Source organism: Muscardinus avellanarius (genome assembly GCF_963383645.1).
Source record: "Muscardinus avellanarius genome assembly, chromosome: 16".
NCBI lineage: Eukaryota > Metazoa > Chordata > Mammalia > Rodentia > Gliridae > Muscardinus > Muscardinus avellanarius.
The window spans coordinates 28,756,288-28,778,672 of record NC_137802.1 but is presented as its reverse complement, the minus strand read 5'-3'; the positions used below and the strand labels follow the sequence as shown (position 1 = coordinate 28,778,672).

Below are 22,385 nucleotides of genomic sequence, written 5' to 3'. Positions count from 1 at the left end.
ACAAGTTTACAGCCAGCCTCAGCAACTTATCAAGACCCTTCACGACTTAGTGAGCCCCGATTTCAAAATAAAAAGTAAAATAGAATTGAGGGTATAGCTCAGAGGCAGAATGCTACTGTGTTCAATCCCGAATCAACCAACCAATTCCCCCCACACACACACACATAGGCTTCAAAGCTGGGCATGATAGCAATACCTGTAATTCCAGTACTTGGGAGGCTGAGACAGGAGGATTGCGGGTTTGTGGCCAGCCTCAGCTAGTCAGTAAGACCCTCCACAACTTAGTGAGACCTTATATCGAAATAAAGAATAAAACGCCGGGCGTAGTGGCACACGCTTGTAATCCCTGCACTTGGGAGGGGAAGACAAGAGGATAGCACAGGTTCAAAGCCAACCTTGCTGGCTTAAGAGACCCTGTTTCCAAATAAAAATATAAAAATAGGTCTGGGAGTGTAGACCAGAGATAGAAGGGTTTACAGGAACCCCAGTACCACCAAAAAATAAAAATAAAAAAATTTTATAAAGAATAAAAAATAAGTGGGAATTGGGTAGGGGTTAAATCAGCGATGAGTACATGTTTGTACACACAAGTTTTTTTACCCCAATAAGTTGTATGAATATAATGCACCAATAAAAAAAAAATAAGCTAAAAAAAATAAAAATAAAAAAAAAATAAAATGAACCTGAAAAAAGAAATAATAATAAGCCAAGCATGGTGGTGCATGCTTGTAATCCCAGTACTTGGGAGGCTGACACAGTAGGATCACACAGGTTTAAAGAACCTCAGCTACTTAAGGCTTTCAGCAGCTTAAGTGAGACCATGTTTCCAAATAAAATATCAAATAGGTCTGGGAGTGTAGCCCAGAGGTAGAAAGCCCCTGGGTTCTACCCCCAGTACCACCACCACCAAAAAGAATAAAGATGGGGTTGGTAGTGTAGCTCAGAGGTAGAATGCCCCTGGGTTCAATTCCCAGTACCTAAAAAAAAAAAAAAAAAAAAAAAAGTAGTCTTCAACCTCCAATTTCATGCCCTCAATAATGATTCCTAGTTAAACAAAACAAAAAGATGGTGAATACAAAGAAAAGTTTGTCAAGAAAAACTTTCTACTGGAGCTAGATATAGTTCAGTGGCAAAGCATCTCTTTTGCAGGTGTAATGCTCTGGGTTAGATCTCAAGTTTCAAAAAGACCCTTAAAAAAAAAAAACTTTCTGCCAATCTATGGCCTCCTGGCCTCAACATTCGCACACACCATCCGGAAGTTAAACACTTAGCAGTTTGGCTCTGATAATCAGGTTGCCTAGCCAGGCATTGATAAGCAATAATTTAGTCAGTTCATAGAAGGACATCTGGTTACAAATGTGGCCTTCTAACTGGCTTCTGTGAGGAGGACTAAGCCAAATCAGACAACTGTATTCTCCAGCCCCACTCCCCATTCCTTCCACCTATATAAGATGAGCACTAAGAAAGCACATCCAGGTACCTATGATGTTACCTGACTGCATGTCCAAGGTGGCTTGCAATTTAGGAGGGCAGTAGATGGCATTTGCTGTGGTTCGAGCAGAGGTTAAGGCAGCTCGTGCTTTCGGCAGATTGCTCAGGGCATGGTATGTTTTGCTTTCTAAAAGTTGTACTTCCACCAAAAGGGCTTTGTCATCCATCTTTTTCAACTCCCGCAGCAACTGAGAACCTGGAAGAAGAAAAATAACAATAATAATATATATATTACATATATATTACACACATATATATATTTGTTGACCTTTTTTTTCTTTTTTTTTTTTTTTTTGTGGTACTGGGGATTAAACCCAGGGGCAGTCTACCAGAGCTACATGCCCAGCCCTATCTTTTTTTTTTTTTTTTTTTTTTGGTGGTACTGCGGTTCCTGGAAATCCTTTTACCTCCAGGTTACACTCCCAGACCTATTTTATATATTTTTTTATTTTATTATTTTTTAATTTTTTTTTGGTGGTACTGGGGTTCCTGGAAGCCCTTCTACCTCTGGGCTACACTTCCAGACCTATTTTATACTTTTTTATTTGGAAACAGGGTCACTTAAGCCAGCGAGGCTGGCTTCAAACCTGCGCGATCCTCCTATCTCCGCCTCCCAAGCGCAGGGATTACAAGTGTGCGCCACCACACCCGGCTATTTTTTTTTTTTAATTTAAAAACAGGATCTCACCAAGTTGCTGAGAATCTAAGTTGCTGAGGCTGGCTTCGAAACTGAAATCCTCCTGTCTCAGCCTCTCAAGTACTGAGATTATAAAGGCAAGTGCCACCATGCCTGGCTTGGCCATAATCAATACCATAATACTGTAAAATCATACCCTCCCACCTATATAACATTCAGAAAAAAGAAGCCTGCTTGAACTCAAAAAGATCCCTTTACAGCTCAGACAAGAGTTAAGTTTTCCTCTAAAGTGCTATCTTCCAAAAGAGAAAGTCGCATCTCTTAGAAGCTTTTTTGCTTCCTAAGGACAACACTGGAGATAAAAGCCCTCTTAGAGAATCCCTACCTGTAGAATACCAAAACTAGTTATCCAATTCAGAAGGAGATTTGACCTCACTTACTCTATCCAGAATCACAGACTATGTAAGAAACACCAGTCACAGGGCTGGGTGAGGAAATCTGAGTTCTGGAAATGCCTGTGTTCTCGAAATGCACCTTCTTCTCCCATTTCAGATAAAAATATCAAACCCAAACATATTTACATCATATATAAAAATTAACTGAAAATGAATAAAAGATCTGAATGTAAGAACTAAACCTATAAAACTTCTAAAAGAAAATATAAAAATACAACTTTGTGACCTTGGGTTAGGCAATGGGTTCTTACATAAGATACCATCAGGGTAAGTAACAACAACAAAAACAGATAAATAAGAGCTGGGCATGGTGGCACATGCTTGTAATCCCAGATCTTTGAAGGTTGAGACAGAGGACTACAGGTTCTTGGCCAGCCTCAGCTACTCAGTGAGGCCCTTCACAATTTAGTTAAATCCTATTCCAAAATGAAGAATAATAAATAGGGCTGAGGGTGTAGCTCAGAGGTAGAATGGCCCTGGGTTCAATTCCCAATTCCACTAAATAAATAAATAAATAAATAAATAAATAAATAAATAAATAAATAAATAAATGTATTACTTTGCAGCATATGAAAGCACTTGGGAGAAAGAGCCAGGAGAAACCCCACCAAGTGCTGCGTGCATGTATGTCACTATCACTACGACTTACATTATGATGAGACTACACTGCACCAATAAACGTATATAAAAAAAGAAAGTCATCTCCTACTGAGGGAGATTAATAGAGAGTAACAGCTAATGAGTAGGGAGTTTCATTCTAGAATGATGAAAACGTTCTGAAATTAAGAGAATAGCAATGGTTCCACAACTTAGTGAATATACTAAAAATCACTGAGGTGTACACTCTGAAAGGATGAATTTTATGGTATGTAAATTATATCCCAATAAAGCTATTTTAATGCTACTATTTGTTTAAAGCATATGAAACTGACATTTTTCTGGATAAAAATTAAATACTGGCAATTGTTTCAAATTAATAGATTATAAGAGTCATGTTTTTCTGTCTTGGGAAAATATTCCAGATCTACCCATTAAAAAATGCAAGCAGGATATTTAAAGACCATATAGAGGAAAGCTTTTAGATGGTCAATCCAGCTTCCAAACATAACTGTACTCAATTTCTTGATTTTTTAAAACTAAATCTTAAGTATAATTACAAACACATATAGTAAGTATGACAGTTTGTAAAACATTTAAGAATTTTAAAAAGCTGGGCATGGTGGCACACACTTGTAATCCCAGCATTTAGGAGGCTGAGACAGGAGGCTCACAATTCAGTGTCATCCTCAGCTACTTAGTGAGGCCCTTTGCAACTCAGTGAGACCCTGTTTCAAGATAAAGAATAAAACAATAAAGCTGGGGGTGTGGCTCAGAGGTAGAATGTCCCTGGGTTCCATCCCCAGTACTACAAAAAAAACAAAACAAAAAATTTTATCTGAGCTGGGTATGGTGGCACAGACTTATAATCTCAGTACGTGGGAAGCTGAGGAGGAGAATCAAAGGTTCGAGGATAGCCTCAGCAACTTAGATTTTTTTTACCAACCCCAGCTAGTAAGATTCTTATTAACCTAACAAGATCCTAGTTTTTAATAAGAATAAAATAGGACTAGAGATATAGCTCAAGGGTAAAACAGCCCTGGGTTCAACCTCCAGTGCCACAAAAAATAAACAAATAAGTAAAAATTAAAATTAAAAATTAAATCTGAAATTTAACAAGGTGTTATATGCAAAATGTAGAAACACACTAAAACAAATTTCAGCTATTTCAATGGAATAGATTATACTACTCTAATTGAAGAGCACTTAAAAATTGGCCCTTTTATTTTTTAAATTTTACAAATTAAGCCAGACATAGTGGAGCACACCTGTAATCTCAGGCCTTGGGAGATTGAGACAGGAAGATTGAAGGTTTGAGGCCAGCCTCAGCAACTTAATGAGACCGTATTTCAAAATTAAAAATAAAATAAAATAGTAGCACAATTCACAATAGCCAAATTACAAAACCAGACAAGCATGTTGGCCCACACCTGTAATCCCAGTATTTTGGAAGGCTGAGACAGGAGGGTCACAAGTTTAAGGGCAGCCTCAGCAAGTGACTCTCATCAACCTAGTGAGATCCTGTTTAAAAAAACAAAAATAAAATAGGGCTGGGGTGTAGCTCAGAGGTAGAATACCCCTGGGTTCAATACCCAGTACCACATAAAAATAAAATAAAAAATAAAAAAAATCCATCAACAGATGAATAAGCCAGGCATGGTGGCACACGCTTGTAACCCCAGCATTCAGGAGGCTGAGACCGAAAGCTCACGGTTCGTGGACAGCCTCGGCTATTTAGTGAGGCCCTTTGCAACTCATTGAGACCCTGTTTCAAAATAAAGAATAAAAGAATAGGGCTTGGGGGGAAATCTCTCGGAGGGAGAATGCACCAGGGCTCCATCCCCAGTGCCAAAAATAAAAAAATGAATGAATTACAAAATTATGAGACATACACACAATGGAATTCTACTCAGCAATAAAAAAAAAAATGTCATTTGCAGAAAAATGGATAGACCTGGAGAACGTTATGCTAAGTGGTGAGATCAGCCAGTCACAGAAAGTGAAGGGTTATATGTTTTCTCTAATATGCAGAAGCTAGGGAGTAATGAGATACCAGAGGGACTTGATCAGTGAAGAAATTAGTACCACTGACATTATGCGCATATGTGAGAATGACAATGTCAATCCCAATACTCTGTATGGGAAAGGGGAGAATGAAGAGAGCCAGGAGAAACCCCACCAAGTGCTGTGTGCATGTATGTCACTATCACTACGACTTACATTATGATATGAGACTACAATGCACCAATAAAAGTAAATAAGAAAAGAGTAAAGTCAGGTGTGGTGGTGCATGCTTGTAATCCCAGGGTTTGGGAGGCTGAGACAGGAGAATTCACACGGTTCGTGGACAGCCTCAGCTACTACTTAGTGAGGACCTTTGCAACTCAGTGAGATGCTGCTTCAAAATAAAGAATAAGAGATGGCGACCGAGAAAAGCGGGGCTTAAGAGTCCCGCTAACAACCAATCTCCATTACCACAAAAAGAGCGCCTTTCATAGCCAGAAAACACCATCACCAGAAAAACAAAAAAAACCACCAGGCTCCAGAGAGAAAGCGGACTGAGAACAGAGCTCAGGGCCACAGAGGAGACACACGCGCCCGAGGACGCGGCAGCAGCGCCATACTGCCGGCGGCAGCGGCAAACTCAACGGACGGCTACAGCAAGCCAGGTGAGGCTCTTTCGGCGCAGACAGCATTTAAAGCTCCCAGTGGCTGAGCTCAGCACACGCTGCAGGGATTCAGAGTGGAAATCAAAACCAGAGAAGAAAAAATACGCCAGCCTCATGGCCGAGGGCGTGGTAGAGGCGCCATATTGCCACCGGCGGGGGCAGCAGCAGTGAATTCACCGAGTCCAGTACAGCTACATCTGCGTACTCAAGAACAGTGAGTCAAATTGCGGGCCACAGAGGAGAAATCGCAGTATTGGGCCTCCTGGGACTTGACCCAGTGAGGGAGTGGTGGTGGCAGAGATATCACACCATAGGAGAACGTGCAACCTGGCACCCCCCATAGTTTAAAGCAGCCTCTATCGACTCCCTGGGTCGGAGACTCTGTGATACAACCCAGTAAAGGAGTAGTGGGGTCTGAGATAATACAGACTCGAGATCCAGAGCACCTTAAGTGAAGCCATAGTGACCCAAGGGAAGAACCCAGAGAAGGCACAAACCTCCGAAATCATGGGAAAGAGGAATAACACTGGAGTAATGAATGTGCACAACCCCACAACATCAGAACCTGATAAAACAGAAAATCAGAGATTTCTAGAAGATCAAATCAGGAAAATAACTGTAGAAATAATAGAGGTGCTTCGAAAAGAACTCAGAGAGAGCCAAAAAGAGATAAAGGATGCAATTAATGAAGTAAAGGCCTCAATTCAAAGCACAAACAACCGATTAGACCACATGGGGAACAGAATCTCGCTCTTAGAAGATGAGCAATCCAAAAATGAATGCATAGTTTCTAATCTAGAAAAAAATATCCAACAGCAGGAATCTGACATTGAAGAAATATGGGCCCATCTTAAGAGAGCTAACCTAAGAATAATTGGAATAGAGGAGGGAAAAGAAAGTGATACCAAAGGGATCAACAATCTCTTCAAGGAAGTAATAGCAGAAAATTTCCCAAATATAGAGCAAGAGGTTGATACACAGATCCAGGAAACTTATAGAACTCCCTTTAGACAGGATCGGAGAAGAGAATCCCCGCGCCATATAATTGTCAAAATGACCAATGTGGAAGCCAAGCAGAGAATCTTAAAGGCAACAAAAACAAAGGGCCAACTGACATTCAGAGGCAAACCAATTAGAATCACTTCAGACTTCCCAAACCAAGTCATGAGAGCCAGAAGGGCTTGGAGTAACATATTCCAAACTCTGAAAGAAAACAACTTCCAGCCAAAAATTTCCTATCCAGCAAAACTTTCTATCAAATTAGATGGAGAAATAAGAAGCTTCCATGACAAACAGAAACTGAAGGAATTTATGTCTTCAAAACCAGCGCTAGAGAAAATACTCAAAGAGATTAACTACAAAGAAGAAATAGGTAACACTCACCAGAACCAGAGAAACAAGAGTTTCCATCCAACAGACAACTAAGATTGGTTATCTGTGGAGATTCATTATTTATGTTAGTCTTTTACCTATCTCTAAGTTGTATTGTTTGCCTTTATTGTTGTTAATTTTTAGGATTTCTAGTTGGAATATTAATATACCTTCAGATATAGCATTTGGAAATATTTTATCCAATTCTATTAGTAACTTTTATCTCTGTTTACATTGTCTTTGGATATACAATATTTTCTTTTATTTTTTAGGGAGTTTGTATATTCTTCTGTTGCCTGTGCCATTGAAATCATATCCAAGAAATCACTGCCAATTTCAATGTTGTGAGGTTTTATGACCCAGATTTTCTCCTAAAAGTTTATAGTCTTAAGATTTATATTTAGGTCTTTTATCTATTTTGAGTTAATACTTGTATATGGGATTAGGTAAAGGTCCAATTTTATTCTTTTCCATGTAATTATTATTTTTCAACAATATTTAGTTAAAAGATTATTATTTCCACCACCAAATGTTCGTGGAAACCTTGTCAAAAATAACTTGACAATATAGGGAAGAATTTAGCTCTAGGCTTGTATTTAACTCCAATGGTCTATATATCTGCCTTTAGAACAGTACTACACTGTTTCAATTATCGTAGCTTTATATGGTTTGAAATCAGAAAATATATATCTGCTAGCTTTGTTCTTTTTCAAGATCGTTTTGGGTATCTAGAATTCATATTCCATATTAGGATAGATTTTTTTCTGAAAAATAAATATATAAATATATGATAGTTTCACCTAAAAAAAACAGAAAAAAAATGCTCTAGTAAGAAAGAAAGCAAAAAGAAATATTGAAATGCTATCTTTAAATCATCAAACGCTTGGTATCAGACAAATGAAACTGTTATGTGAGATTATCATTTTTAATTTTGGATAAATTGCTATAATACTAGATGTCAACCACTAAGCCAAGCATGGGAAGGAGGGATGGGGAGAGAATGGGGTGGGGATCGGGTGGGGGCTGACTGGGCGATGTGTGCATGTATGTCTACAAAAGTTTGTATCCCACTATGATGTATGAATACAGTGCACCAATAAAATAAAATTTAAAAAAAAATAAAGAATAAAAACTAGCTGAATAACTAGAATTAAAAAATAGAACAAAAAACTAGCTGAGAGTGTAGTTCAGAGGTTTAATACCCCTGGGTTCTACACATAGTACCACAAAAAATAAATAATAAATTTAACAGATTAATTATAGCTAGTTTCTCAGAACTTTCAAATAGCATTTTGCCATTACAAATTAATGTAAGCCACCTTAAATCTTTCTTACAAGTAGTCAGAATAGCTGGGTATGGAGGCACACAATTGATATTCTAGTACTTTGGAGGCTGAGGTTTGAGAACAACCTCAACAAGTAATGAGATTTGTGGCAACCTTGTGAGACCCTATTACAAAATAAAAATAATAGAAGACGGGCATGGTGGCGCATGCTTGCAATCCCAGCATTTGGGAGGCTGAGACAAAAGGATCACGGTTTGCAGCCAGCCTCAGCTACTTAGTGAGGCCCTTTGCAACTCAGTGAGACCCTGTTTCAAAATTAATAATAAAAAATAGGGCTGGGGGTGGCTCAGAGATAGAATACCCCTGGACTCCATCCCCAGTACTGCAAAATAAATAAATAAATTAATTAAATAAATAAATAAATAAATAAATAAATAAATAAAATAGGGCTGGAGGTGTATCTTGGAGGTAGAAAGTCCCTAGGTTAAATCTCCAGTACCACAAAAAAAAAGCAATAAGAATATAAATTATTACGTAGTTAATAAGAATAGCCAGGAGCAAGTCCTGGTGGCACACACGCTTGTAATCCCAGCATCTGGGAGGCTGATACAGGAGAACAGTGGTTAGAGGACAGCCTCAGCTATTTAGTGAGGACCTCTGCAACTCAGTGAGACCCTGTTTCAAAATAGAGAATACAAAAACAGGACTGGGGGTGTAGCTCAGAGATACAATGCCCCTGGGGTTCCATCACCAGAACCACAAAAAAAGTATATTAAAAAAAATAAGAATAGCCAGTTTTAGAATGTACTCATTGATCTAACTGTCCTACTAGCTTCAACCAGTTTACTTACCCAAATGCAATGCTTCCTGGTACCTCTTGGTATCAAAGTACAAAGAAACCAGTCTTGCCTAGGAAAGAGAAAAGGCATTGATTGAAGGCAGGAAAAAAAGCCACAGAAAGAAATCAAAGATTAACAATCATAGAACTGTTACTGTTGAATATACATGTCCTAACAACAACATCAAATTCAGCATAACAAATGATCTAGATGTCAGTATTGTATTCACAGTTGTGGTCAGTGACTGTTAACTTTACCATGTTGCTACTTTAAGAAGTATGTCTCAAAACTTCAACCAGGGCAATTCTCCTAAGTGGGACCACTATGAATAATATTTCAGCAACTGAGTAATACCAAGTTACTGAAGACTGCTGGGCTGGTGGCGCACACTTGTAATCCCGGTACTTAGGAGGCTGAGACAGGAGGATCACAAGTTCAAGATCAGCCTAAAACAACCTCATAAAGTCCTCCACAACTTAGTGAGACCCTGTTTCAAAATAAAGAATAAAAAATAGGGCATGGGGTATATCTCAGAGTTCGAATACCCGCTCCCCCCAAAAAAATCTCTTTGAGCTGGGTGTGGTGGTGCACACTTGTAATCCCAGCATTTGGGAGGCTGAGACAGGAGTATCCAGGTTTGCAGACAGCCTCAGCTACTTAGTGAGGCTCTGTTTCAAAATAAAGAATTAAAAATAGGGCAGGGGATGTAGCTCGGAGGTCAAATGCCCCTGGGTTTCATCCCCAGACCCTCAAAAAAATAAATAAATGAAAATAAAGAATCAAACAAAAGAGCTGGGGTGTAGCTCGCAGGTAGAATGCCCCTGGGTTCCATCCCCAGTATCATAAATAAATAAATAAATAAATAAATAAATAAATAGATAGATAGATAGATAGGGCTGAGGGTGCTGCTTGGAGATAGAATGCCCCTGAGTTCACAATCCTCAGTACCACAAAGTTGCTAAAGATACTTTTATCAAGATAGTTTTACTTACATTCATAACCTATCTGATGCCTGAGACCTGAAATCAGTGCTAATATGGGCACATACCTCCAAAGCTTGGCGTAAGAAAGTCCTTTTCTCTGATTTGGCCCATTCAATGCATTCTAAACACAGCTCCACCTGCAATAGAGAGAAATTCATGCAAGATTATGTCCTCACGTTTTTCCCATCAAATACTTTGGAAAACTGAAGAGCTTTAATTCCTTCCTTACAAAATACCCAAGTTGCTCTATTTAGTGTCTGTTCCACAGTACTTCAGTGTGTAATGGTCTCATCGTCGAGGAGAATCAAACCGGCTCTTTACACCTAAAATTGCCTTTGCGTTTAAATTGTGTTCTTTTTCTCTTAAGACGCTTCTACCTTTCTAGGAGACACTCAGAACTTCCAAAATCATATGCAGCCCTGGAATGTATATTCATGGGATAGCTTAGGAATTTTTAGAACAGAAACTTTTCCTTGAGTAGTTGGAAATAGTAATGTCAATGAGTTATTGTGAATATACTGGTAATAAAGAAGAGAAATTCCCAGCTTGCTCACAAATGCATTATTACTAACAGTTGTCGGTAAGACCCAAAAGGTCCAGCTGGCTTCTTTTTCTTTTTAGATTCTAAGAAGTACAACTAACCTATCATTAATTTTACAACAAACAGACACAGTAAACTTGGCTTGTATTAATGAGCATAAAAACAAATCAGAATTAGCCTAACACTTTAAAAGGGCTCTTAAGTTTTATTTAGAGGCACTCTGAGCCCCTATTAGACAGTCTAGCATACCCTCAGTATTCTTGACATCAGCTTTGACAGAGTACATATGAAGTCCTGCAAATCTTATATCACTTCTATTACTATGAGTTTGTATGAAGGATGCTAATCAGAGCAAAAGACAAAAAGAAACAAAATGAGAAATTCAATTTCCCAGAAAAATGCTAATACAACAGGTTTTATGTAAATTCAAAGTTCCCTTAAAAGATGCTGTAAGGAAGGAAAGCTAAGAGACATAATCTACACTGACAAGATCTTCTGTCCTTGGATCCTAAGTTCAACTGCAGTCAACAAAGTGACAGATGACAGTTCACAGTATTTGGATGATTCGCCAGTAGGAGAGTCAGTGAAATCTTTATAACTCTTCACTAGAGCCCCCTAGTGGCTACCTACTCTCCAACTCTAAACTCAAAAGACCTCATAAAAATGTACAAAAATAAGAGAGAACCAAACAAAAACTAATGTAAAATTAAGGCAGAGCAGGGATGGTGGCGCAAAGTTGTAATCCCAGTACTTGGGAGGCTGAGACAGGAGGATTACAGGTTCACAGCTAGAGGTCCTCTGTTTTTTTTGTTTGTTTGTTTTTGTTTTTGGTGGTACTAGAGGTGGAACCCAGAGGCTTTCTACCTCTGGGCTATACTCCCAGACCCATTTTATATTTTATTTGGAAACAGGGTCTCACTTAAGTTGCTGAGAGCCTCACTAAGTAGCTGAGGCTGGCTTTGAACCTGTGCAATCCTCCTGTCTCAGCCTCCCAAGCACGGGGATTACACAAGTGTGCGCCACCACGCTCAGCAAGAGGTCCTCTGTTTTATTTATTTACTATATATATATTTTTTTTGTTTGTTTGTTTGGGGTGGTACTGGGGTTCCTGGAAGCCCTTCTACCTCCGGGCTACACTCCCAGACCTATTTTTACATTTTTATTTGGAAACAGGATCTCCTAAGCCAGCGAGCACAGCTGGCTTCGAACCTGCGCAATCCTCCTGTCTCTGCCTCCCAAGCGTGGAGATTACAAGCGTGCGCCACCACGCCCGGCTTAAGAGGTCCTCTGTTTTAAAATAAAGAATATAAGCTGGGCGTGGTGGCGCACGCTGTAATCCCCCGGGCTTGGGAGGCAGAGACAGAATGATTGCGCTGGTTCGGAGCCAGCCTTGCTGGCTTAAGAGACCCTGTTTCCAAATAAAAAAAATATAAAATAGGTCTGGGAGTGTAGCCCGGAGGTAGAAGGGCTTCCAGGAACCCCAGTACCCCCAAACAAAAAAAACAAAAAATAAATAAATAAATAAATATAAAATAAAATAAAGAATATAAAACAGTGCTGAGGGTATAGCTTGGAGATACAGAAAAAAAGGCAATCAGAACTTCTGAGTTTTCAGTCATGTTCTAAAAAGCCAAACTCAAAGAAAGGTCTTCCATAATATGAATGAAACAAAATATTCTGCAAAGGAAACACAAGAATCATGTTCCATGTGACTTAAGAGGATACAAAATACCCATCAGGGTTTTTTTTGGTTTTGTTTCTTTTTTGTTTTGTTTAGTTATTTTCGGTGCTGGGGTGGAATGGAGGGACACTCCCAGCCCCCACCCCTTTTTGTGGTTCTGGGGATTGGAACCCAGGAGGGGCCCTTACCTCCAGGCTAAACTCCCAAACCTAGTTTATATTTTGTTTGAAAAAAAGGGTCTCATTAAGTTGCTGAGAGCCTCACTAAGCTGAGGCTGGCTTCAAACCTGCAGGACCCTCCTGTCTCAGCCTCCCAAGTATTGGAATTATAAGCATGTGCCACCACACGCATCTATTCTTTTTATTTATTTATTTACTTACTTACTTACTTATTTTTTGGTACTGGGGTTCCTGGAAACCCTTCTACCTCTGGGCTACACTCCCAGACACCTTTTTTTTATATTTTTATTTGGAAACGGTCTCAATCCAGCGAGGCCGGCATCAAACCTGCACGATTCTCCTGTCTCCGCCTCCCAAGCTTGGGGATTACAAGCGTGCTCCACCACGCCTGGCCTTATTCTTTATTTTTGAAACAGGGTCTCACTGAGTTGCAAAGGGCCTCAATAAGTAGCTGAAGTTGGCCGAGAACCCAGATCCTCCAGTCTCAGCCTCCTCAATACTGGGATTACAAGTGTGCGCCACCATGCCCAGCTGCCCATCAGTTTCATCTAGAGAGCAGCTTCAAACTACTCAAAAATAAACCCAGGTGTTTTAATCCCAGCATTGAGAGGCTGAGACTGGAGGATTGAGGCTGCTGACAGCCTCACCTACACGAAAGACTAAACAATAGGGCTGGGGGTGTAGCTCAGAGGTACAATGCCCCCTGGGTTCCATCCCCACTACCGCAAGAGAAAGAAGAAAGAGAGAGGTTGGAGGGAGGGAGGGAGGGTGGGAGGGAGGGAGGGAGAGGAGGAGGTAGAGGGAGAGAAAGGTAGGTAGGTAGGTAGGTAGGTAGGTTGGTTGGTAGGTTGATTAAAAATAGGGATGAGGGTGTAGCTCAGATGTAGAATTCCCTTGAGTTCCATCCCCAGTACCGCAAAAAATAAAATAAAATAAAAATAAATGCCTGTAACTCATCTACATTAAGTCATACTTTAGTAAATACTCTGAAATACCCCTATTCAAGAAACACTAAAGCGATTACCACAAAAAGAGTGCCTTTCGTAGCCAGAAAACACCATAACCAGAAAAACAAAAAAACCACCAGGCTCCAGAGAGAAAGCGGATTGAGAACAGAGCTCAGGGCCACAGAGGAGACACACGCGCCCGAGGACGCGGCAGCAGCGCCATACTGCCGGCGGCAGCAGCGAACTCAGCGGACGGCTACAGCAAGCCGAGGTGAGCCGATGCGGAACAGCCAGGCGGGATCTTTCGGCGCAGACAGCATTTAAAGCTCCCAGTGGCTGAGCTCAGCACACGCTGCAGGGATTCAGAGTGGAAACCAAAACCAGAGAAGAAAAAATACGCCAGCCTCATGGCCGAGGGCGTGGCAGAGGCGCCATATTGTCACCGGCGGCGGCAGCAGCAGTGAATTCACCGAGTCCAGTACAGCTACATCTACGTACTCAAGAACAGTGAGTCAAATTGCGGGCCACAGAGGAGAAATCCCAGTATTGTGCCTCCTGGGACTTGACCCAGTGAGGGAGTGGTGGTGGCAGAGATATCACACCATAGGAGAGCGTGCAACCTGGCACCCCCCATAGTTTAAAGCAGCCTCTATCAACTCCCTGGGTCGGAGACTCTGTGATACAACCCAGTAAAGGAGTAGTAGGATCTGAGATAATACAGACTCGAGATCCAGAGCACCTTAAGTGAAGCCATAGTGACCCAAGGGAAGAACCCAGAGAAGGCACAAACCTCCGAAATCATGGGAAAGAGGAATAACACTGAAGTAATGAATGTGCACAACCCCACAACATCAGAACCTGATAAAACAGAAAATCAGAGATTTCTAGAAGATCAAATCAGGAAAATAACTGTAGAAATAATAGAGGTGCTTCGAAAAGAACTCAGAGAGAGCCAAAAAGAGATAAAGGATGCAATTAATGAAGTAAAGGCCTCAATTCAAAGCACAAACAACCGATTAGACCACATGGAGAACAGAATCTCGCTCTTAGAAGATGAGCAATCCAAAAATGAAGGCATAGTTTCTAATCTAGAAAAAGATATCCAACAGCAGGAATCTGACATTGAAGAAATATGGGCCCATCTTAAGAGAGCTAACCTAAGAATAATTGGAATAGAGGAGGGAAAAGAAAGTGATACCAAAGGGATCAACAATCTCTTCAAGGAAGTAATAGCAGAAAATTTTCCAAATATAGAGCAAGAGTTTGATACACAGATCCAGGAAACTTATAGAACTCCCTTTAGACAGGATCCGAGAAGAGGATCCCCACGCCATATAATTGTCAAAATGACCAATGTGGAAGCCAAGCAGAGAATCTTAAAGGCAACAAAAACAAAGGGCCAAGTGACATTCAGAGGCAAACCAATTAGAATCACTCCAGACTTCCCAAACCAAGTCATGAGAGCCAGAAGGGCTTGGAGTAACATATTCCAAACTCTGAAAGAAAACAACTTCCAGCCAAAAATTTCCTATCCAGCAAAACTTTCTATCAAATTAGATGGAGAAATAAGAAGCTTCCATGACAAACAGAAACTGAAGGAATTTATGTCTTCAAAACCAGCGCTAGAGAAAATACTCAAAGAGATTAACTACAAAGAAGAAATAGGTAACACTCACCAGAACCAGAGAAACAAGAGTTTCCATCCAACAGACAACTAAGATTGGTTATCTGTGGAGATTCATTATTTATGTGAGTCTTTTACCTATCTCTAAATTGTATTGTTTGCCTTTATTGTTGTTAATTTTTAGGATTTCTAGTTGGAATATTAATATACCTTCAGATATAGCATTTGGAAATATTTTATCCAATTCTATTAGTAACTTTTAACTCTGTTTACATTGTCTTTGGATATACAATATTTTCTTTTATTTTTTAGGGAGTTTGTATATTCTTCTGTTGCCTGTGCCATTGAAATCATATCGAAGAAATCACTGCCAATTTCAATGTTGTGAGGTTTTATGACCCGGATTTTCTCCTAAAAGTTTATAGTCTTAAGATTTATATTTAGGTCTTTTATCTAGTTTGAGTTAATACTTGTATGTGGGATTAGGTAAGGGTCCAATTTTATTCTTTTCCATGTAATTATTATTTTTCAACAATACTTAGTTAAAAGATTATTATTCCCACCACCAAATCTTCGTGGAAACCTTGTCAAAAATAACTTGACAATATAGGGAAGAAGTTAGCTCTAGGCTTGTATTTAACTCCAATGGTCTATATATCTGCCTTTAGAACAGTACTACACTGTTTCAATTATTGTAGCTTTATATGGTTTGAAATCAGAAAATATACATCTTCTAGCTTTGTTTTTGCTTCGAGATTGTTTTGGGTATCTAGAGTCCATATTCCATATCAGGATAGATTTTTTTCTGAAAAATAAATATATGATAGTTTCACCTAAAAAAAAGAAAAAAATATTCTCTGGTAAGAAAGAAAGCAAAAAGAAATATTGAAATGTTATCTTTAAGTCATCAAAAGCTTGGTATCAGACAAATGAAACTGTTATGTAAGATTATCATTTTTAATTTTGGATCAATTGCTATAATACTAGATGTCAACTACTAAGCCAAGCATAGGAGGGGGGGATAGGGAGAGAACGGGGTGGGGATCGGGTGGGGGCTGACTGGGCATTGTGTGCATGTATGTCTACAAAAGTATGTATCCCACTATGATGTATGAATACAGTGCACCAATAAAAATAAATATGAAAAAAAAAATAAATAAATCCAAAAAAAAAAAAAAAAAAAAAAAAAGAAACACTAAAGCCTGGCATGGTGGTACACATTTATAATCCCAGCATTGAGGAGGCTGAGCCTCAGCTACTTAGTTAGGCCCTCCACAACTTAGTGAGACCCTGTCTCAAAGAATAAAAATTAGGGCAGGGGTGTACATCAGAGGTTGAATGCCCCTGGATTCCATCCCCAGACCCACAAAAAAAAAAAAAAAAAAAAAAGTAAGAGCTGGGCATGGTGGGCATGTTTGTAATCCCACTTGGGAGGCTGAGACAGGAGGATCGCGCAGGTTCAAAACCAGCCTCAGCTACTTAGTGAAGCTCTTGCAACTTAGCGAGACCCTGTTGCCAAATAAAATAGAATATAGGTCTGGGAGTATAGCCCGGAGGTAGAAGGCCCCTGGGTTCCACCCCAGTACCACCAAAATAAAAAGAAAAAAAAAAAAAAAAAACAATAAATTCTACTCCCACTCAGTTCCCTGATAGTTGATAGTTCAGATATTAACTGACTAATAGAAGGTCACATATCAGCTGCTGGGACCAGAACTTGTTCCCCCCTCCAACCTTAAGTTAAGGTCAACAAGCATTCTCCTGGAGCAAAAAATTTTTACAGATGAACTTGATATATATTTGTAGTCACAGAGTACATTATCTAGGATTTTTTTTTTTTTTTTTTTTTTTGTGGGTCTGGAGATGGAACCCAGAGGCATTTGACCTCCAAACTACACCCCCTGCCCTATTTTTATTCTTTATTTTGAAACCGGGTCTCACTGAGTTGCAGAGGGCCCCACTATGTAGCTGAGGCTGTCTGCAAACCGCAATCCTCCGGTCTCAGCCTCCCGAATGTTGGGATTACAAGCGTGCACCACCACACCTGGCTTCTAGAATGGTAATTAATGAAACCAGCACCTCAGGTCCAAGTTTTAAAGCCACTGAGCCACAGCTATCTTGTTTAAGAAGCTTTGTGCTTTATTAATGCTAACAGTTATTGGCAAAGGACACAAGAATATACAAGAAGCCCATGCTTCTGGAGGAAGGCCTGACTCAAATGCAAATGCTTACTGTAGTCAAATTAGGTATCAGTTTTAAATCAGTAGCCTTAACCATTTTTTGTCTTGCTTTTTTGGGGGGTTGCAGGGGGGCTCTAAAAGCTATAAAGATCAAACCCAGGACCTTGCACACGGGAAGCAGGCACTCTACCACTGAGCTATATCCCCAGCCCTTTTTTTTTTTTTTTTTTTTTTTTTAGTATTGCCTGTAGTAACTAAATTCCTCTGAGGAAAAAAATAACTATTATTCCAAGACTGAAATTCTCTAGCTCATACCTCTCTTTTACATTGAAACAATTGTTTTGATAATATGATTTCAAATGTAGGTTTCTTTCTGCTGGACATACTATGCCAAACAAGGATTTCCCAAAGGCAACTCCCTAGACATTCCTAAAGAAAAAGTTAATTTGGGAAGTTCAGTTTGCCAACTGGCAAGGGTCTGGTTCGGTCTTTCTTCTCTCCTCTTCACCATACTTTTCCATTCCTTCACTGTGCCAACCACCCTGCCCCAACTTCCCAACATATATGCCCTCTCTTTTTAGGCTCCAAACCTTGGCAGTAAGAATTACCAGATCCTACCTGAATCATATCTTTAGGAATACAGCAAGTTGAAGATTGTTCTGTAGACATACCTGACTTATAGCTGGTCCCTACAAAGAAAAAAGCAAGGAAAATCCTCCCGCTCCATACTCTTGGTAATAAACTACTTAACAAAAACTCTAGCTCTAACAAGGTTCTAAAACTTCCTGTTTTGTCTCAGGCCTCAATACTACTATGACAGAGATTCACCTATGACTTGCTTCTCCATCCTTTCCCACACCCCAAGAAAAGAACCAGGAAAAAAGACTGTATTTGATTGCTCCAGGTCATCAACTTTGAATAACCCAGACGAGGAGGACTAAGATGTAAGCACCTCATGCTTACATACCCACTTGATAAACAGATCTCAATCCAACACATTTCTGTGCATCTACCATGGAGGAGGCATGATCCATACCCTCCTTCCACAAGTATTAGTTGTGTAATTCCTTTGAGACTAAAATACTCTAAAAGCCAGTGATACAGCAGTGAATAGGACAAAGGAACTATGGTCAAGGAATGTTTATCCTAAAGCGGAAAAACTGTCAAACAAGTAAAATAAATGTAAAGTAAACCAGAGATTGAATATTTTAGATAAAGTACAAAGAAGATCTCTGGGAGCTGGGCATGGCAGTGCACATTTATAATCCCAGTACTTGAGAGGCAGGAAGATCACAGATTCGAGGACAGCCTCAGCAACATAGTGAGACACTCATCAACCTAGCAAGATCCTGTTTCAAAATAAAAATAAAAGCCAGGTGTGGTGGTGTACACTTGTAATCATAGTACTTGGACAGCTGAGACAGAAGGATCACAGTTCATGGCCAAGCTCAGCTTCTCAGTGAGGCCCCACAACTTAGTGAGACATTGTTTTAAAATAAAATAATAGCCGGGATAAATAAAAGAATCCCCTGGGAGGCGGAGACAGGAGGATCGCGCTGGTTCGAAGTCAGCCTTGATGGCTTAAGAGACCCTGTTTCCAAATAAAAAAAATATATATATATATATAAATAGGTCTGGGAGTGTAGCCCGGAGGTAGAAGGGTTTCCAGGAACCCCAGTACTACCAAAAAAATAAATAAATAAAAGAAAAAAACTAGGGCTAGGGGTGTAGCTTAGAGGTAGAATGCCCATATTCAATCCCCCATACCACCAAAAAAAAAAATTTTCTGGGGAAGATGAGAGCATAATATGAAGAAAATAACCTATGTTAAGATCAGGTTGAAGCCAGGCGTGGTAGTGAACAACTGTAATCACAGTACTAGGGAGGCTGAGACAGGATGATCACAGTCCAAGGCCAGTCTTGGCTGAGGGCATAGCTCAGAGCTGAGGGTATAGCTCGGAGGTAGAATACCCCTGGCTTCAATTCCTAGTACCAAAAAAAAAAAAAAAAAAAAAAAAAGACCAGGTTGAAAGCCAGGTGTGGTGGCACAAGCCTATAATCCTAGTACTTGGGAGGCTAGTACCATGAAGCTGCCTAGTTCATGGGCAGCTTCAGCCAGTGAGACGCTCATCAATCTAGTGAGACTGTTTCCAATTTAAAAACAATGCTTGTATTTCCAGTACTTGGGAGGCTGAAACAAGAGGATCGTGGGTTCGTGGCTAGCCTCAGCTACATAGTGAGGCCCTCTGTAACTTAGTGAGGTCCTGTTTCAAAATAAAGAATAAAAACTATAGGGCTGGTGGTATAGCTCGGAAGTAGAATGCCCCTGGGTTGAATCCCCAGTTCTGCAAAATAAATAAATAAATAAACAAACAATTTAGGGCTGGGGATGTAGCTCAGAGGTAGAATGACTCTAGGTTCAATACCCAGCACCCCTCCAACCCACACACACACACAATCAGGTTGAGAAGCCATTCGCCTGCCATTTGGTAGTCTTGCAGTTACCTCAGCCACATATATGCTATTTTTTTCCTTCTATTTTTTTTTCTGGCTTTTATTGTACACTTAGCACATAAAATTTGTTTTGAGCTTTTGAACTTCATAGCACTTTGGATAACCATTGTGTTGTATTTTGCTATGTAAAATGAAATAATTATACTGAATAAACCTAGGATTAGAATGCAAAAGAAAAGATCAGGCTGAGCAGTCCACATGTCTATAAATGCCCCATGGCTTGAACAGCTTGAGTGGCTATGGCAAAAAGGCCACAATGCCAGCTGTAAAGAGAGTAAAAAGGAAACCAGTATGGTGGATATGGCCAGAGGCAGCCATGGTTAAGGAATGTGGACTGTACTGGCAATGAGAAAGGCCCTGAAGTACTGTGAGGTATATAATGTTTACATGAAAAAGATTATATTAAATAAGATACAGCAAAGGTACAAGTAATTGTCACGCAAAACAGAATAACCAAAAATATAATGGGGTGTTCGAAACGTAATGAGTCATTCAAAGTCATACCAAAGTCAACAGAAAAGATTTCAGAGAAAGTGGAACTTGAGATAGGAGTAGAGAAGGGAAGGTACAGCAAGAGGGGCAGACAGGCTGTTCAGCCAAGAGCCAGGCACCTAGCTCAGCGGACATGCTTGACGAGCTTAGCAGAGTACCAGGAGATCAACCTGCTGTAACAGGCTGTACTACGGAAACCATGAATTACCTAAGTCAGCTGATAAAACTGGGGGAAAGTAGGGGAAAAGGAAAAATGGCTGGTGTGCTACTGGGTAAGGTATGTCCGATAATGGTGACAGAGTAGAATGAGCTTCTGCTACAGTCCAAATAGCAAATAGTTAAGAACCAAATCAGATGGTAATTATAAAAGAACAAATGCAAAGGAGGTGGAGAGCAGATATGGAAAAAACTGAATGGACAGAATGTGACAAACAGCTGGAGACTGAGGTGGCAATGCTGAATATGAGGTACATGTGAACAATCTGGATGATTTGTAATTCGCTCGAGAAAAAAAATACTGTGTTAATCCACAAAAATTACCAAAAGAAATCTGTTCAGTGAAATAAGACTTTAGCCTTTTTTTTTACAAGCCAAAGATTATAGTTTTTTTTTTTTTTCACTAAACAGGCAATTAAAATACATGGTATAAAAATAAGTGGTAAGATTATTGCAAAATGAAATGGACAAAATAAATATTCAATTTACTTTTCACACATCGGCTTTTGGTAAAAGTTAAATTACTAATCATCAAAAAACTAGCCGAAGCTGAGCCGGGCATGGTGGCGCACGCTTGTAATCCCAGCATTCAGGAAGCTGAGACCTGGAGGATCACAGTTCGCGGTCAGCCTCAGCTACTTAGTGAGGCCCTCTGCAACTCAGTGAGACCCGGTTTCAAAATAAAGAAGAAAAAAAAGGGCAGGGGGTGTAGCTCGGAGGTCGAATGCCCCTGGGGTTCCATCCCTAGACCCGCAAAAAAAAAAAAAAAAAAAAAAACAAAAACAGCCTGTAACAATAAAAGTGATACTGACAATAAAAATTACAAAATGCCTAGGAGTATTTCTTTTTACTCTTGGAAAAGGAGAAAGGTTGCTAATTCACAAAAATATAATATGCAATGACAACAGCAATGCACACAGTAAGGGGAAAGCCTGATCAGACACGAATTCATATGACGAGGCCAGTAAATCCCTTAGTCAACTATAAGAGAGCACTAAAATTAAAAGTTGAGTATACTATAACAAAAAAAAAATTTGATCATTAACGCCGGGCGTGGTGGTGCATGCTTGTAATTCCAGTATTCGGAAGGCTGAGACAGGAGGATCGCAGCTTGTGGACAGCCTCAGCTACTTCGTGTGGCCATTTGCAACTCAGTTAGACCCTGTTTCAAAATAAAATAAAAAATAGCCAAGCGTCATGGTGCATGCTTGTAATCCCCGCACTTGGGAGGAGGAGACAAGAGGATCGCGCAGGTTCGAAGCCAGCCTTGCTGACTTAAGAGACCCTGTTTCCAAATAAAAAATATAAAATGGGTCTGAGAGTGTTGCCTGGAAGTAGAAGGGTTTCCAGCAACCCCAGTACCACCAAAAATTAATTAATTAATTAATTTAATTAAATAAAGAATAGGGCAGGGGGTGTGGCACGGAGGTCGAACACCCCTGAGTTCCATCTCCAGACACGCAAAAATAAGTAAATAAATAAAATAAAACTGATCATTAAATAAGTGTAGTTCTACCCGCTACAATCAAGTCGTTATTACAGGAAGGATCAATGTCCACAGATTTCAGTGTGCAAGAGAACAAGCTTAGATAATTTTTCTGTCTAAAAAATTTCAAGTAGCACTGTATCGTCAGTTTCAAACTAGCATTTATTGGTCAGTGTCCTACCTCAAACAAAAAAGATGAC

The 22,385-nt window shown here is 39.8% G+C and overlaps 1 protein-coding gene across 1 annotated transcript in view; it reads right to left on the bottom strand.

The window, feature by feature from the left end:
* Positions 1-22,385, bottom strand: part of PSMD11 (proteasome 26S subunit, non-ATPase 11) — a gene marked incomplete at its 3' end in the record, with an annotated part of 51,176 nt that overhangs the window by 10,804 nt on the left and 17,987 nt on the right. The window contains exons 4-6 of the mRNA XM_080713599.1: positions 10,394-10,465; positions 9,358-9,415; positions 1,493-1,687 (exon numbers count right to left, since the gene is read on the bottom strand). Coding sequence (XP_080569725.1) covers positions 1,493-1,687; positions 9,358-9,415; positions 10,394-10,465 — 325 coding nt within the window. The remainder of the gene's footprint in view (positions 1-1,492; positions 1,688-9,357; positions 9,416-10,393; positions 10,466-22,385) is intronic.